Source organism: Musca vetustissima, unplaced genomic scaffold (genome assembly GCF_032173495.1).
Source record: "Musca vetustissima isolate MV318-11 ecotype Yass unplaced genomic scaffold, APGP_CSIRO_Mvet_v1 utg217942, whole genome shotgun sequence".
Classification (NCBI taxonomy): Eukaryota; Metazoa; Arthropoda; class Insecta; order Diptera; family Muscidae; genus Musca; species Musca vetustissima.
The window spans coordinates 3,779-20,731 of NW_026884438.1; the positions used below are offsets into that span (position 1 = coordinate 3,779).

The 16,953-nt window shown below is 33.5% G+C and overlaps 1 protein-coding gene across 1 annotated transcript; it reads right to left on the bottom strand.

Annotated features, from left to right (window-relative positions):
* Positions 1-1,076: 1,076 nt before the first annotated feature.
* LOC133331452 (cytochrome P450 4g15-like) lies at positions 1,077-6,621 on the bottom strand (the record flags this gene model as incomplete). The annotated part of the gene is made up of 3 exons (XM_061539844.1): positions 6,419-6,621; positions 1,550-1,747; positions 1,077-1,259 (listed from the first exon to the last, which is right to left on the bottom strand). Coding segments are annotated over exons 1-3 (583 nt in total), but the record flags the coding sequence as incomplete, so codon positions are not given.
* Between the last annotated feature and the right edge of the window lie 10,332 nt (positions 6,622-16,953).

The window sequence follows — 16,953 nt, forward strand, 5'->3', positions numbered from 1 at the left end:
TACCATAATGAGGAGACCCCATACACAAAGTGTATATACAGTCGAAATCATCTATAATGTCAATGTGTTTAAAGACATATCGGATATATCGGCAGTATCCAAACGTACGCTCTGGTCTTAATTTGATATTGATATTATATATCGATAATTTCACAGGCCACTTTACCGTCGTTTCAAGCCATTTCGACTGAATTCCCAATTAGGATAAAATTCTATGCCAGTCTGTTCGTTGGAATCATGATACTGCTTTCAATATTTAAGATAGATCGTAGAAATTTTGACTACCAAACTACCCAACTACTACCCAAGGATGTTTGGTATTAGTCAACATTTTGGTAAAACCAACATATAAATATTCGGTATTTTAGTCACATTTTAACTGAATTGAATAGCCCCCATTTAACCACACCTCCTAAATTTTGGTACCTTATGGAGTTAGGGATGGAACTCCATCAAATTGACTGACATTTTATATTTTGGATTAATTTTGGGTAAAAAAGTCCCTACCAAAAAATTATCAATATTGGCCACAATTCCGGGTAAGCTTTCATAAAATTGTACCTCCATTTTTCGGTGTTTTCGGGAGTTTGGACACATTAATATTTATTTGTAGAGCTTCATATAATAGAAGGTATAAAAAGTCCAGTTTATTTTCTACTCGCGTGCAAATTTTACCTCCTGAAAATTGGGAAACAATTTAAGAACTTTAAAAAATCATTCATTCTTTTTGAGCCTTAAAGAGGTCTAGAGTTATCAGTCTCTCACTCTATCTGTCTTTACATACAAACTATGCATTTTCTTTACATCTCACATCAAATTTGTGTCCATCAATTTCCACCCGGTCATCGAAGTGTTAATATGTAAATTTGATGTACATATAATTGTCACAATAACCCATAAAAATATGACTATCTATTGTCCAACCAATAACAATAATAGTTATAATATTATTAATAACCGCAATAACCATCATCCTCATCATCGCAGTGTCCAACAATGAAAAGACTATCTTTATTCACACTAACATGGCAAATATCGTGTGAGCAGTTAGATTTTTCTTCACTATGACTACTTACCCAATAGAATCTCTACGGTGGCCTCACTCATATAATCGTGACAATCGAATGTTTTGCCACCCTCCGACTGAAGTTTGCGGACCACATTGCGTGAATTTTCATTGAATAGATCAATGAAACTTTTCAGAACGTTCAAATGGAATGTGGGTGCAATCAACTTGCGGTGTGATCGCCATTTATGACCTGTGTGTTTAAATTAGAATAAAAAGTGTCAATTAATAATAGCCAGCGATAACAAAGCGGAATAGATAGATATATATGTTCTATTGTGTGTGTTATTAAATATTTAAAAAAAAAACATATTAAGGAATTTTTCTCATTTGAGACTTTGTTGGTTTTTATTAATAAAAATGAAGAGAAGAAATGGTTAGAAATAGAGGGAGAGAAAGCTTGAACAAATTTAACTTCCTTAAGAAATAATTTTCCTTTGAATAGTAAAAATATATTCTGTTTTGATTTATAAGTTGACTCACCTGTACTAATTAGCAGACCATCACCAAGCCATGGCTTAAAGAATTTATATTCTGATGCCTTGTCAATATAGACCTGACTGCTGAGTAGTATTTCAACATCTTTCGGATCATAGATGAATACCACCAGTTTCGGACCAATCCACATTTTACATACATAGGGAAATTCAGAACTTTTTCGTATGACCGTTCTGAAAACCGCTGAAATTAAAGAGAAAAAATAATAAATTACGATATTTTAGGAATTATATAATTTTTTCGAAGGTATATTATTCTTAAATAGGAATATGACACCTCGCTAGATATATTTAACATAACCAACTCGTTAGAGAATATCAAGATTCAAAAATGTATATTCTTTGTGAATTCTTTGGCAAATTTCTGGTGCAATGGAATAACACATTTAAGGTACATTCCACCTTATGGTGGAAAATCTCTGTAAAAAGTCAGAACGATTTTCGTCATTATTGCAAGAATATTAAATTTTAACTGCGGAACAAATTAAACATGTAGAAACTGGGAACTGACAGAGGCCAGAAAAACTATTAAAATACACCACTGTCAAAAAGAAAGACAACGAAAAACGTACCAATATTACGAACGAAATGCTTTACATAATTTAAACTGTTAAATATTTTTTAAGATCCTTTAGCAATTAAGTAACGGTCAACTATGTTAACCATACATTTTACTATATTTAAGGGGACACCACCTAGGATTATTAAAATCGCACAATTGTTAACATAATTCTAGATTTGATTTTTAGAAAATTAGCTATTTCAAATTCCAAGTTAGAAAATAAGGAACCTCTTGCCCGATTTCATTTATCATACCTAGTTCATAAGACAGCTGTGTACGTACAGATTAACGGGTTAAAATTTTGAACGGATTCGATAATTAGTTTTTGAGTTATCGTGGCCGCCATTTGTAAAAACAGAAGTTCTAGATAAACGTGCTTAATGTTTGAGAGGGACTTGGGCTATATCTTTAAGAGTTTTTAAGATTTTCACTTAAAAAGATATTCTTGAATTAGTGGGAGGTGCCCCTTAACGCAATTTCATTCACATTGATTGACCAAAGTATATAATAATTTCACTTAAAAAAATTAATAAAAAATCAAGGACTATCTTCTCAAAAACATTTCTTAAATCCACGTTTATGTGCTATTTATTCTCAAAAAATAGATCTTAAAAATTTTAATTTTTTGTGAGCTTAACTAAATACTTGGCTGAAATCCCTAAGCAATTTAAAATCAGTACCATTTTATAGGAATAATAAAAAAATAAGTAAAAAAGTGTCAGTTTGTGTTGCAGACAGATAAATACCCTTAGCCTCAGATTTGCGGAGATCTTCGAATTTACTCACAAGTTTTATTATTGGCTTTATATAAGGTAGGGGAGACTGGGGCACATTCGGTACTTTTTTAGAGCTCTATATTTCAGTACTTATTCAATAGATATAAAAACTTTATGGGTGAGTATTGTCCTCAGATACTTTATTTTAAATAAATTGTACCAAACGCATATAATAAATTAGTATTAGTTAAATATTTTTACAGTTTTGTCAAAAAAGTTAAATTCTTTGAATGTGCTCCAAACCCGGGGCGTTTAAATTTAAAACGTTTTATACGTGAAATGGAATGGAAATATTACAAAAACATCTGTAAAAACACAAAAAAAACCTTGCATCTAAATAATATTATTAGCTAGAGATTTCAACCCTTGGGACAGTTCTTTATTTTGATATTCGATATATCGAAAATGCCATTGTCGAATGTGTCCCGATGCCGAAGGTGTCCCTGTCTCTCCTACTTCTCTTGGACATACAAGAATGCCATGGAATGTGTCAGTGTCAGTTGGTGTTGCCGACAGATATTTACCTTCAGACTATGGATAGCGGAGTTCTACGGAATTTAACGCAGGTTTTATTATTTTTATCGGGATGTACTAAGGAGAGTGGAACGATGGTTTCCACCTTCCGACTTGATAAAATATTTCTATTTGCAAAGTTTCGATCAAATCGGATTTAATTTGATTGATATTGGATTAACAAATGAAAAAAAAACTTTGATATAGTGTATATTTACCAGAAGGAGTAGACCGACGATTTTGCAAAGTTTAATTCAAATCGGATAGGTCGTTCGCATGATGTTACAGCAATTTTTTTTTAGCAATAAATTATTAATGGATTGGTCTCATCATTGGATTCGATCTAGTCTACGTGAACAAAATTCTTTACAATTTTTCCAAATTATGACCCTTTGTGAGGAGGTACTAGAAAGAATGTCCCTATAACTCCAATATCCCAATAATATACAGGCATGATTAAAATATTAGGTTGTATAATCTTTGGTTTGAATCGCATGTTCTCTTCTCTCTAAAATGAAATTTTAGCTTAATTTTGACCATTTTATGGGTGAGGTACCACCGACATCATCTAACTTAATATGAGTTTGAAAGACATTTTACGATGTGCATAATTTGGTTCGGACGTTCCATTAGCCTAATATTGGATTTATAAATATTGAAAATTTTGACCATTTTGTGGGGAGGTACCAAATAGAGAGAGGACCAATGGCTTCTATCTTTGAAATTGATCAGATAATAGGTTGTTCAGTCTTAGGTTCAAATCGGATCGTCCGTTCGCATAATATTATAAAAATAATTGTCAGTAAAATGTTGACCATTTTTTGAGGGAGGTACCAGAGGGAGTGCACCGATATTCCTCATCTTCGAACTTAAACTTAGTTTGAAAGAAATGTTACAATGTGCGAAGTTTGGCACAGCCACAGAGACGAACGGACATTTGTAAATCTACCTGTTTGAAATTTGGTCCAAAGAAAAAGGTTTCTTATACATAATATTAAAACAAATTGGAATAAAACAAAATTTTCAAAAAAATAAATAGTAAGAACTTTGCTGTTGGTCGGTAGGTCTTCGAAACATATTTAAAAAATATTTTTTTTGTCTAAATTACCTTCAAAAACATTCTTAGAAACCAATAATTATTGGAATACCGCTCTTAAGAAATATTTTCTAAAAAATCGGGTTTATTGACCAATTTTTATTTGAATAACTATGTTATATTCCAAAGATTGGATTTTTCATTCACTTTTACTGGCCAAAGTTTTTTTTCAATAAATTAAAAAAACATCTTCTCTAAAAAATTGTAAACAATCAAGGAACTGTTTTTAAAAACATCTTTGACATCCATGTTTATTTTCTAACTATACTTGAAAATATATCTTAAAAAATTTAATTTTTTGCGAAATTAATAAATACCTACTTCGCTGAAATCCTCCCCTGTTATTTAAATTCCAATTTCAAAACGTTACTCTAGGCCGTGAAGATCTTTCTTACGTTTTAACTTGACTTGTGGTTAAAAATTGGAGATTTTCCAAAAATTAAATTTGATATGTCTGCCATTTTGGTAATTTTTATGCAAAAATAATACTAGTTCACACCAGAGCCAGACATGTACCCTTTCAAATCGGAAATCATGCGCGCCGTCTAAAAGAAAAGCTATTCTTTAAATGCTATTCTTTCCAGATATTTTCTTCTTGAAGTCTTCAAATGAGTCTTCTCTTTGCGCCGTTGAGCGTATGGTCTAGGGGTGAAAGCCCTAGTGTATTAAGCCCGAGTATATTAACATTAAAGAACTTTTTTCACCAGTACTCATAAAGAATACTTTTGGAAAGAACATCCTTCTTGTATGTTGAGCCCTTGTCGAATTTTATATACTTATAAGCTTGCACGGTAATTTAAATAGAACATCATGAGAATTGTTGGCCTACTAATATTTCACAAAAATGCCTCCAAATATTTTACTTAAGATTTTAGATGGGACCTCCAAAGACAAGAAATCGATATTCGCCTGTTTCCATCCTGATGTTCCACTTTTACCCGATCCTTTCTCAGAAACCCATATCCCATATATCCACGAACATTAATAAATTTTACATTTGAAGTAGGATCCTTCTAAAATATTTACCTTAGGGGACCCTCCCATTTTCAATTTTAAATTTTGGTAAATTTTAAACGGCTGACAAAGGAACGTGAATTAATTAAGACTATGTATTTAAAGACTTAAGGGATAAGAAAAATAACAAAAATATGTAATTTTTGTTGTTTTGTAGTTGATTTTTGTAACTAAAGAACATTTATTCTTATCAATGGCAGCCATGATTTCCGACCACGAAAATTCCAACGGCATTCGAAAGGGTTTATGTCTGGCTTGGGTATGAACTTAGATTATTACCATCGCACAAAAATTAACAAAAATGGTGGACTTTGGAGATTTGATTTTTTTAAATTCCTTCCTTTCGTAAAGACACTGTTTAGAGCGTTTAAAGTTTCTGCGGTCACTGGATGCTAATATAAGAAATCGTCTATATCTTTCACACTTGTTGAGTTTTTCACTTGAAATTTTATAGTGACATTCTTGAATCGGTGTAGGTAGGAAATAATTAAAGCTCACAAAAGAAACTATTCACCAAGAAAGAAAATTAAAAAAACTTAAAATCCAATTTCTAAAAAAACATTTCCATACATGATTTAAATCGTTTCACTCCAATATGACAATTTTTATTTTTAAATACCTATATATTATATTTAAATTCACGATTGCTTACTGGTTTATTTTTGGAAATAGATTCAATTTTTTTCTTAATATTATTTGTAAATATTGAAACCATTACTGTTTTTATTACAATTCAAGAAGAAATATTTTTTTAAGATTTCGGCTAGTTTAATATTCATAATGTTTTCAATCCATATAGTTTACACACATTTTTATCTTATGTTTGGGTTTATATATATTTTTCGATATTTCGTCATATTTCTAATTAAACACAAACACCAAATTAACACATACATGATGCTGGTCCAACGACATCGAATAAATGCCCAACAATGGGTAATCCTTTGGGTCCTGGCAATTTCTCAGCCAATTCGTACAGATGGCGACGTGATAGACGCCAATAGGTAAACCATAGCGTCAGCAGCGGCAACAGCAAAAAACAAAAGACGCTTGCGGGTGATATCAGTTGTGGGTCTTTGAGCACTTCCAGAGTCATTTTGGTTGTCTAATTTCTGACAATGGCGTCGAGAAGCGTTTCCGTTTTATTTTCTTGTATTTTTTTGCTTTTCTTCAATTAAACATTTACTTTGCAATGAATTAGACGAAGGAAAAAAAACACAAACAACTATGAAAAGGAAACGTAATTTGTCGCTGTTTTGTCCACTTATTTAGTTTAGATTTAAGTTTAGTTCATTCATTAAAGCGAACAATTAAGTAAAATTTATCAACCGAGCAGACACATTTTTTTCTTCAAAAAATCTTATTTTGTTCACTGGCTTTTTGTGTCCGCTTTGTATTATGTGGTCGATTGGTTGGTTTGTGTGGGGGTATATCTGGATTTTCTGTTTTTTATTCGTTTCGAAATGTTACTCCCGCAACCGTCGTCCGAGTTAAGTTAGAAAAGCGCGTCCGCGTATAACTGTGAATTGTGCCACAAAGTGTAGCTTACTTTTATAGCTTGCGCTTGGCCTAAGTTACCTAGTAGTCCCGGGTTCGTTTTCCATTCTGCTTTCAGGTTGCTTCGATTCCTCCATACACATTTACTTATTTTTAAAATGTGCCATACAGGCACACAACAACAATCCGCAATCATCATCGTGTGGCAATCGGGTTTTAAAAACGCATTGCACAATGGGAATGAGTAATAATAAATATATGTGTTTTATACAAATTCGGAATAGCTTGTATTTAATAAAGTCAAATTCGGCAAATATTCTGGAATGTCAAAAGAAAAATATGTATTACATTTCTGGTTTAAATTTTAGAGACCATTTGTTATTAATACCCATACGTTCGATTGCTGATTTTTTTCGAGCTTCAGATTCGTCACCAATTGACAAGCGACTTTTTTGAACGTTTTTTTTGTTCATACTTCACGATCATTCAAATTTTTTTTTTTTAAATTTATTTTTCACGTCGTCGTCAAACCGTCTAAGTAGGTTTATCCTAAAAACGTCAAACTTTCAGATGGATCATGGCAACAAGTAAAATTTAGGAATAATTTTAAAAATTAAAAATGTTTTATATCATAATATTTAGCATTTGTTTTGAAAATTTCAAATTGAAAATATATTTGAAACATTTTTAATAACTGTCCAAAAATATATATTTTTAATATATGATTTTTTAAATTAATTCTTCTATTTTTTGTCTATAGGAGAAAATTCTAATAAAGCTTCTTCGTTTGCAGGTTAGTAAATTAATGGCGGAAAAATTTATTATCATCAGTTACTTCCATTTTGACATATTTGCATTTAAAGTTATATTGAGTACGAATTGCAATAACTCGAAATATTCACCGAGGAACCATAAAGTATTTATATACATTCTTGGTTACAATAAAATAATATGTCGTTTTAAGTATGTCTGTCAAACTCACGTAGTGCTCGCAATATTAAAGAGCTTTTAAACTGTGTACTGAAATGGGATACATCGGTCCACGTTTTGTCCTTCACAAACCATTTGTACAGACAATTTTATACATAGGTCTTTAAAACCCTCTTGTCAATGTTATATCCTACTTGCGTATTTTTAAGGATTTCCAAGCATTTACTCATCGAAGTGGTTGTAATTTGAAATCTATGTTAGCCGAAAAAACATCACCCTCGCTAGTCTGTAATTTATCGGTAACTAGCATATGCCCGCTACTTCGTTAACCTACAAACCTACATATTTCAAAGGAGCTATCAACAATGTAAGTACCATTTAGTACATTTGTTCCCTTTAGCACGTATTTCCAAAACTACCTCATATCTCAACACTATATGCAAATTTTGACCGCAGCAGAAATGTAGCTCTATTCTAAATTTGGTACCATTTTGTTCTCTTGTAATATTTTTTTTCCCAAATTCGAGCTATAGGTTTACCAAATTCGAAATTCACAATTCCAAATTTTACCAAATTTAGTACACATTACTATAAAGTTGCATATTTACCTACCTTAACAATGCAATCCTAACTCCAAATTTCAGGATTCCAGCTCTATCGGTTCAACCAAAATTCGAATTGTTCGAAATTAAGTACAATTTTAGTACACATAAGTTTGAATTTCAAAAACCACCAATATCATACAACTATTAGAATTATTAATTCCCAGACCTATCGGTCCACCCAAATCCAAATTTAGTACCATTTAGTACACATTAGTATAAATTTCCAAATCTTCATACATATCCCAATCCTACACCCCAACAGTGATCCTATCTCCAAATTTCAGCATTCTAGCTCTATAAGTTCAGCCAAAATTCAAATTATAGCAATAGAATTCGTTTTTTCCAGTTTCAATACTTCAATAATATTTAGTACACATTAGAACGAATTTCCAAAACTTCCTACAAAGTCCAATTGAACATCCTACCTACAAATTTGAGGATTTCAACTAAATCGGATCATCAAAAATTCAAATTATACCAAATTAAGTACCATTTAGTACACATAATTACGAATTTCCAAAACAACCTATACAATACAATCAATATAAACCTTATTTCCCAATTTCAGGATCGGTTCAACCAAATCCAAATTTACTACAATTTAGTACACTTTAGTACGAATTTCCAAAACTCCATACACCCTAACAACGATCTTAACTCCAAAGTTGAGGATTCCAGCTTAATCAGTTGACCCAAAATCCAAATTTTACCAAATTTAGTGGAGAAGAGGGGGCCTTTTGAACACTTATTGCTTTCAAGCCTCATACAGTTTTTATACCCTTCATCACACTGTGGTACAGGGTATTATGTCTTTGTGCATATGTTTGTAACAGGCAAAAGTAATCAAGATAGACCCATGGTTCCTTTTGAGAATATTCATAGAATCACTTTCTGAGTCGATTTACGCATGTCCGCTTGTCCGTCCGTCCATGTGTTTTTGTGAACAAAGTACAGGTCGCATTTATGATCCGATTTGGATGAAATTTGACATAGGTCACTTATTTGACCCAAGGACAAACCCTATTGAAATTGGGGAAAATCGGTTCAGATTGAGATATAGCTCCCATATATATTTTCGTCCGACTTAATGTAAACGGTCCCTATATATATTTCGATTTGCATTCGATTTTCACGAAATTTGGTACAGCCTAATGATTTGGGTCTAAAATGATGTGTGTTAAGTTTCCAGAAAATCGGTTAAAATTTAGATATAGATCCCATATATATTTTCGTCCGGTTTAATGTAAATGGTGCATCGAAGTCCCTATATATCTTTCATTTGCACGAAATTTGGCATAGCGTACTGATGTGTGGTAAGTTTAGGGAAAATCGATTCAGATTTCGACATATCTACAACATATACATAAATACTCGTCCGATTTTACATATATGGTGCACCAAACTCCTAATGTTTGTCCGATTAACACGAAATTTTGCACAATGTATCAAATTGAGACTTGAATGACGGTATTGCGTTTTGTTGACATTGGTGCAGCTGCAACCATAGCTTCCATATGTATTTCGAACGGGTGTCTGATTGAGATTAAATTTTTTTTGCTATAAATCGTTTTCCATAAATTTGTCTCATGGTACTCAGACGACTCTAAATCTGCCCGAATGAAATTAAATTTAGCATAGGTTGTAGAAAGACATGAGTATGTTCCTTCGAGGGAACATTGACATACAATTGTAAGGATACATATGTACAATGTACACAAAGCGGTGAAGGGTATAATATAGTCGGCCCAGTGCGACTTTACTACTTGCCTTACTTACTAAATTTTAATTGATAGGTCGATTTCCAAAACTACCCACATACCTCAATTCTACAATGCAGTAGTAATCTTATTTCCAAAATTTAGTGTTCCGGTTCCCCCAAAACCAAGTTGTACCATATATTATTTTTCGTACACATAAGTACAAATTTCCATATTTACCTACATATTGCTATCCTACACTCCGACGGTAGTGTTATTTTCCAATTCCAGCTCCATCTTCCAAATTAAAATTGTACCAAATTTAGACCGACGGGTCCCACCTTCGGACTTGGTAAAGGCAATAGGTTGTGCAAAATTTGGTTCATTTAATTCGCCTGCTTTTGAATTAATAAATACTGGAAATTTTGACCATTTTTTTCGGAGGTACTAGAAGGAGTGGATCAATGTTTCACATCTTTGGGCTAGATCTAGGTTTGGTAAAGATACAATGAAAGCACACATTTCTAATTTTTCCATTGTAAAAAAATTGCGGATTCGTCTTTTTTGAACACCTGTTTCTATATGAAGGAGTCGAATCTAAGAACTTTCCGAACTGCCCTCGTATGGGCATAGTTTGCATCAAATGGCATATTCCAACAAAATTTCAAAAGATTGATAATTTGTGGACCTATTTTTGTGCCAAGTTTGATATAGATTTCCAGCAAAATTTTTACCATTTTGTGTGGGAGCTACTACAAAGCGTGTACCGATATTCCCAATCATCGATCTTTATTTATGTATGGAAGACGTAAAAACGGTTATTTCGAGGGTTATCTTGCGCATCAGCCAGACAGATAGACGGACATTTGTAAATCGACTCTAAATTCTATTAAAAAGACTTGATCCAAGGTAGCATGGGTTAAAATGTCAAAATCTCAATGTGGCACATTTGTGTCGTAGCAAAGTGTATATACCCTCATTAGTCTGTTTCTCTTTGCAACGCTTTTATGATTATTGCCCATTGTGCAAACGTCGTAGGCCTTTTCCTCGCTGCAATGCCAGAGCGGACAGCATAACTTTTGCTATGAATATTTGAATAAATGCAGTTTTTTTCTATATGTATTTGTAACTGCAGCAGTTACATATTCGATTTCGTGTAACTTCGTCTATTTGAAGAAAACACATTCATACACACACATACTTACAAATCATGTTCACACAATGAAGCCCAGATGCAAATGCATTTATTGTCATCACAATTATTATTGTGGATTTGTAATAATAATTTTGTTTACACTTTTCATTCAACAAGTTGTTGTAGTTTTTTCCCACCGAAAATTGTTTTAGGAAAATTACCAAAAAAATTTTACGGGAATTTTAAGAAAATTTAACGTTTGATTTGTATTTGAAAAATGAAGAGAAAAGAGGTCCTCACATTTAATATTTAACTTCAGGGTATATTTTTTTTAGCTTTTGAATTGTTGGGCATAAATTGTTTAGGAAAAAAATTGAGCGGGAATTTCAAGAAATTTTATATATATCCTATCGGAAATCCCAAATATACAGCCAATCAAATTTTCTTTCAAATATAAGAAAATTTGCAAAAATATGGTGGATGTTTACAGTTGATATAAAATAATGCCAAACAAACATTGAGAATAAACATTTGGAGGCCTCAAATTAAGATTTATATCTTTGCTTTGGATTTGAATTGTGACAATAACAACAACATATGTTACTGATGAAATACTTTCATACATGCATCCATGCATATGATGATGGGATGAAGCTACCAACCAATCCGACAAACAGCCTGCCAACAAACTGGCGTAATAATCTCAACACTTCTAGTCAGATGATGACTGATGGTCACTCGCTCGCTCAACACTCACAATCATACACACATGTTTATTCTGGATTTTTGCTTGTTTTAATGTTGTTCTTCTCACCTTAGGTCACAGATCCAACACTTCCTTTAATGTCGTTGCTGTCGTCGTTACTGTCTGCCTAAATTATTAATTAATTCGATTAATTAATTAAAACAATTTGTTTGTTTGTTTCTCTATTTATTTATTATTAGTATTTATGCTTTCATAAATACTAAATTCCAAGCACGTGAGTGGAACAATTCCATGTACAAAATAATCTGGCGCTGACGACTAGCTTTTTGTGATAGTCAAAAAAATGAGTACAAAAATACAAGTTAAAGGTGTGACATCAATTTGTAAACATTACACAAAACTAGATGAAGAAAAATAAGTGTCGACAACAACAGGTTGTTGAATGAACGGAAAACAGTTTTTTGTATGTTGTGCTACATCTACTTCCTGGCGGGTTAACAAATAAGCTAATTTATTACCGTAAGGCTAAGAACAATGTTGAGGATTATTTAACCTTGCGAATATTTTCCTAAATTGTTGTAGTGGTATATAAATTAAGCATTGGGCGCCAAATGTGAGCAGAATTTCGTGATGGTAGGAAAACTACAACTACTACATACGAAGGATTGCCTTTTTTATTGCATCTACAGAGTCGTAAAAGAGTATACAATTATAAAGTTTATTATGGACTTCACATATAGCACGAAAGGGAGAAGCGGGTGAGCTAAATCTGCATTCCATGGTAAATCAGCAGAAAAAAGAAATTGCATTTGAACGGATTCTAATTTGGGAGAATAACGCTTATAGAAAGGACTCCAAAGTACGCAACAATATTCCAAGGTAGGTCTTCGGCACTTTTTTAGAGCTCTATAGATCAGTACTTATTCAACAGATATACAAATTTTATGGCTGGTTATTGTCGTCTGATACTTAGTTATAAAAACTAGTAACAAAAATATATAATAAATTAGTATTAGTTAAAAATTTTTATAGTTTTGTAAAAAAGGTCAAATTCGCCGAATGTGCCCCTACCCCATTCCGTACCATAGTCATAGCCTGGTAATTATCACCGCTTTCAGTCTGGTTGAAATAAAGGCTCTATTTTGTTTTAATATGCGACTTAAAGTTTTGCTTTTATAGATTTATTTTCTAGCGGCGGACGTTGACGTCTCAATAATATAGCACTCTGTATATTGCCGAATGTACCCCAATTCAAAATGCCGAATCTTCCCCGAAGGCACTTTCTATACCCTCCACCATAGTATGGAGGGTATATTAATTTTGTCATTCCGTTTGTAACTCACCGAAATATTCATTTCCGACCCTATAAAGTATATATATTCTTGATCAGGGTAAAATTCTAAGACGATCTAGTCATGTCCGTCCGTCTGACCGTCCGTCCGTCTGTTGTAATCACGCTATCTTCCGAAGGAATTTAGATAGGGTGCTGAAATATTGCATAGGGTTGTCTTTTGTCTGCAGGCAGGTCAAGTTCGAAGATTGGATATATCGGTCCACGTTTAGGCATAGCTCCCATATAAGGGTACCCCCAAATTTTCGGAATTTTGGGGTTCTTGAGCGCGTTTTTCAACCGAATTCGCTGAAATTTGGTACATTGGGTTCTTATTGGGTACAAAAAATTCTAAATATAGGTCCACTTTTTCTGGTAGCCCCCATATAACGGTACCTCCTAATTTTCAGTATTTTGGGGGTTTTGGTCGTATTTTTCCACCAAATTGGCTGTAATTTAATACTTTGAGTTCTAAATAGATTCCAAATCACTCCACAAAAAATTATGAATATAGGTCAATTTTTTCTGGTAGCCCCCCATATAAGGGTACCCCCAATTTTCGGTATTTTGGGGTTCTTTTTCGACCGAATTCGCTGAAATTTGGTATATTGGGTTCTTATTGGGTACCAAATATCTCCACTAAAAATTATAAATATAAGTCAATTTTTTTCTGTTAGCCCCCATATAAAGGTACCCCCAAATTTCGGCATTTGGAGGTTCTTGAGCGCGTTTTTCAACCGAAATCACTGAAATTTGGTATTTTGTAGCCGTATATGGAAACAAATCTCCCTACCAAAAATTATTTATAGTCAACCCCTTTTAGGCGTAGTCCCCATATAACCCCATTTCTAACACTCTGTTGTAATCATTTCACCTGCGAAGGATATCGAGATAAAAAACTAGAACGTACGGTTCGATAATGAACAATATATGAACTATAACCCGTATTTAGACCTAGCCCCTGTGTGGGAGGTACCAGAAGGAGTGGACCGATGTTCCCCATCTTCGAACTTGAACTAAGTTTGGAAGATTGCCAAAGTTTGGATGAAATCGAAATTTTCTGAAGCAAATTTGATCCAAAGAAACATGAATCTAGAACCATTTTAACCGTGTCAAAGTGTATATGCCCTCATTATACATAAAGCTGAGAGAATAATTGTCCATTAAAAATTTCTGAAATTTGTTTTATCGTTTACATTGTGGTTTATATAACCGGTTTGTGGAAATGTCGATATAGGTGCACTTTTTGGTATTTTCCCTATATTTTTGTGTGTCCGTCTGTCTGTCCATTATCATTTGTAAACACGATACAGGCCACAGTTATGGACCAATCTTCACGAAATTTTGCATGTAGGATGGGTTCTGGCCAATGAAGACCCTTATTGTCTTTGGGAAAGATCGGTTAATATTTAGGGGATGAAATGGACCAAATACTAAATTTTTGTCGGTTTTTCTGGTCGCTCCAGAATCGGGCCAGAGGGTGCAAATATCACGAAATATTGCCCAGACACGGAATAAACATCCGCAGAAAATTTGAGTTCCGTGGTAGTTGTGTAGGGTATCGTATGGTCGGCCCCGTCCGACTATACTGCTCCGCTCACTGGTTTTTAACTTAGTTTGTAGTCAAAAATAGGCGAAATAACAAAAAGCCCGCCACCCTTGGAATTTTCGGATTCCGATGTTCCAGTGAGGAGTTGTTATGCCCGCCATCAAATAAGGACGTTTCTTTAATCACCAAAATAACAACCAAAATTTTCAAATTATTTTTCGTCTCTTTTAAATCTTCAATTATATATGTGTAAAGTTACAAACTTTAACATGCGTAACATAATTTTCAAATATACTACTACTGTGTGAAGGGAAATTATAAAACTAGATCTCCAAAAATCAGGAAAATATCCAGAACACAACGAATCATTAAATTTATTAGTAAAAGGAATACAAAATTCATGAGCACAGAATTTAAGGATATATGCAGGAACACCATCAGGACCGAGGGATTTAAAGTATGTACTTTGAAAAAATCTTCAAACATATTAGATATCAAAAATATATCTTCGAAATTACATGCAGATAACAGCTGGCCTTAATGCAGTAAGCTGCTATCGACTTAACGTTTGCCAATAAATGTAGATGTAGGGTGGTATTTTTGTAGGAATTCGCTATTTGGATGGCCTTATAATTGGGCCAGGATTCCAATACAGTTTTTTAATAATGTTAACCGCCAAGACCAGCTGTAGTCTTTATCGAGTGTGAAAATTTCTAGTTTGAAGAATGAATATACAAACCGGTGAGCGGAGCAGTATACTCGGACGGAGCCGACCATACGATACCCTACACAACTACCACAGAACTCTATCTTTCTGCGGATTTTTTATTCCGAATATGGGTAGTATTTCGTGATAGTTGCACCCTCTTACCCGATTAAAGGTCAACAGCACCTTTTCCTTACACGGACATATTTTCCGAATATTACCAATATTCAGTACAGCCCTTCTAATTACTTGTTATAATTGTAGCCTATAGATCGAACCAGAAAAAAACACACAAAATAAGTTTTCGGTCCACTTCATCTCAAAATTATTTTCTGTTCATCACCCAAAATTATAGGCGTTGCCCTTGACCATAACAGGAACCTCATGGAATATTTCAAAACGATCAGCGATATATTTCCACCCTCTATATACATTTAACTTCTCGGCTCTATGTCCACCAAGAGTAAATATATACCCTATAGAATAAAAATTTTGTCATTTTTCACACAAAAGTCAGGGTCCATTTGACCCGCTAAATATTAACCTATGTCCACCAAGAGTAAATATATACCCTATAGAATAAAAATTTTGTCATTTTTCACACAAAAGTCAGGGTCCATTTGACCCGCTAAATATTAACCATCAAAATATGCATGCTTATTCTTTGGCCCAACCCCCTTCTCCGTGTAAAAATTTGGGATGTTTGGGCCATAATTGCCGCCTCTGGAGCGACAAGAAAAACCGACAAAAATTAAGTATTTGGTCCATTTCATCCCCAAAATATTAACCGATCTTTACCAAAAACAATAAGGGTCTTCATTGGCCAGAACCCATCCTACATGCAAAATTTTGTAAATATTGGTCCAAAATTTTGGCCTGCAACGTGTTTACAAATTATAAGGGACAGACGGACGGACACACATGTCTAAATCGATCGGTATATTTAAAAGTGGGTCTAGGACCAATATTTCGCGGGTATTATAGCTTTGGGGCTGCACAAAGCTATAACACCCTGACAACTTAGTTGTGTAGGGTATAATTAAGCTTTCAGCCCACTTCATTCCAAAATAATTATCTGATCATCACCGAAAATTATGGGCGTTGTCCTTGACCATACCTGAATCCTCATGGAAAATTTCAAAGCGATCAGCGCTATATTTCCGCCCTCTATGTGGCAATGGGTTACTAAATAATATCTAAATACGTAACCACCTGTAAATATTTAAGTGTAACTCCCACATCTGTGTACATACGTCAATATAATTGGTATCAAT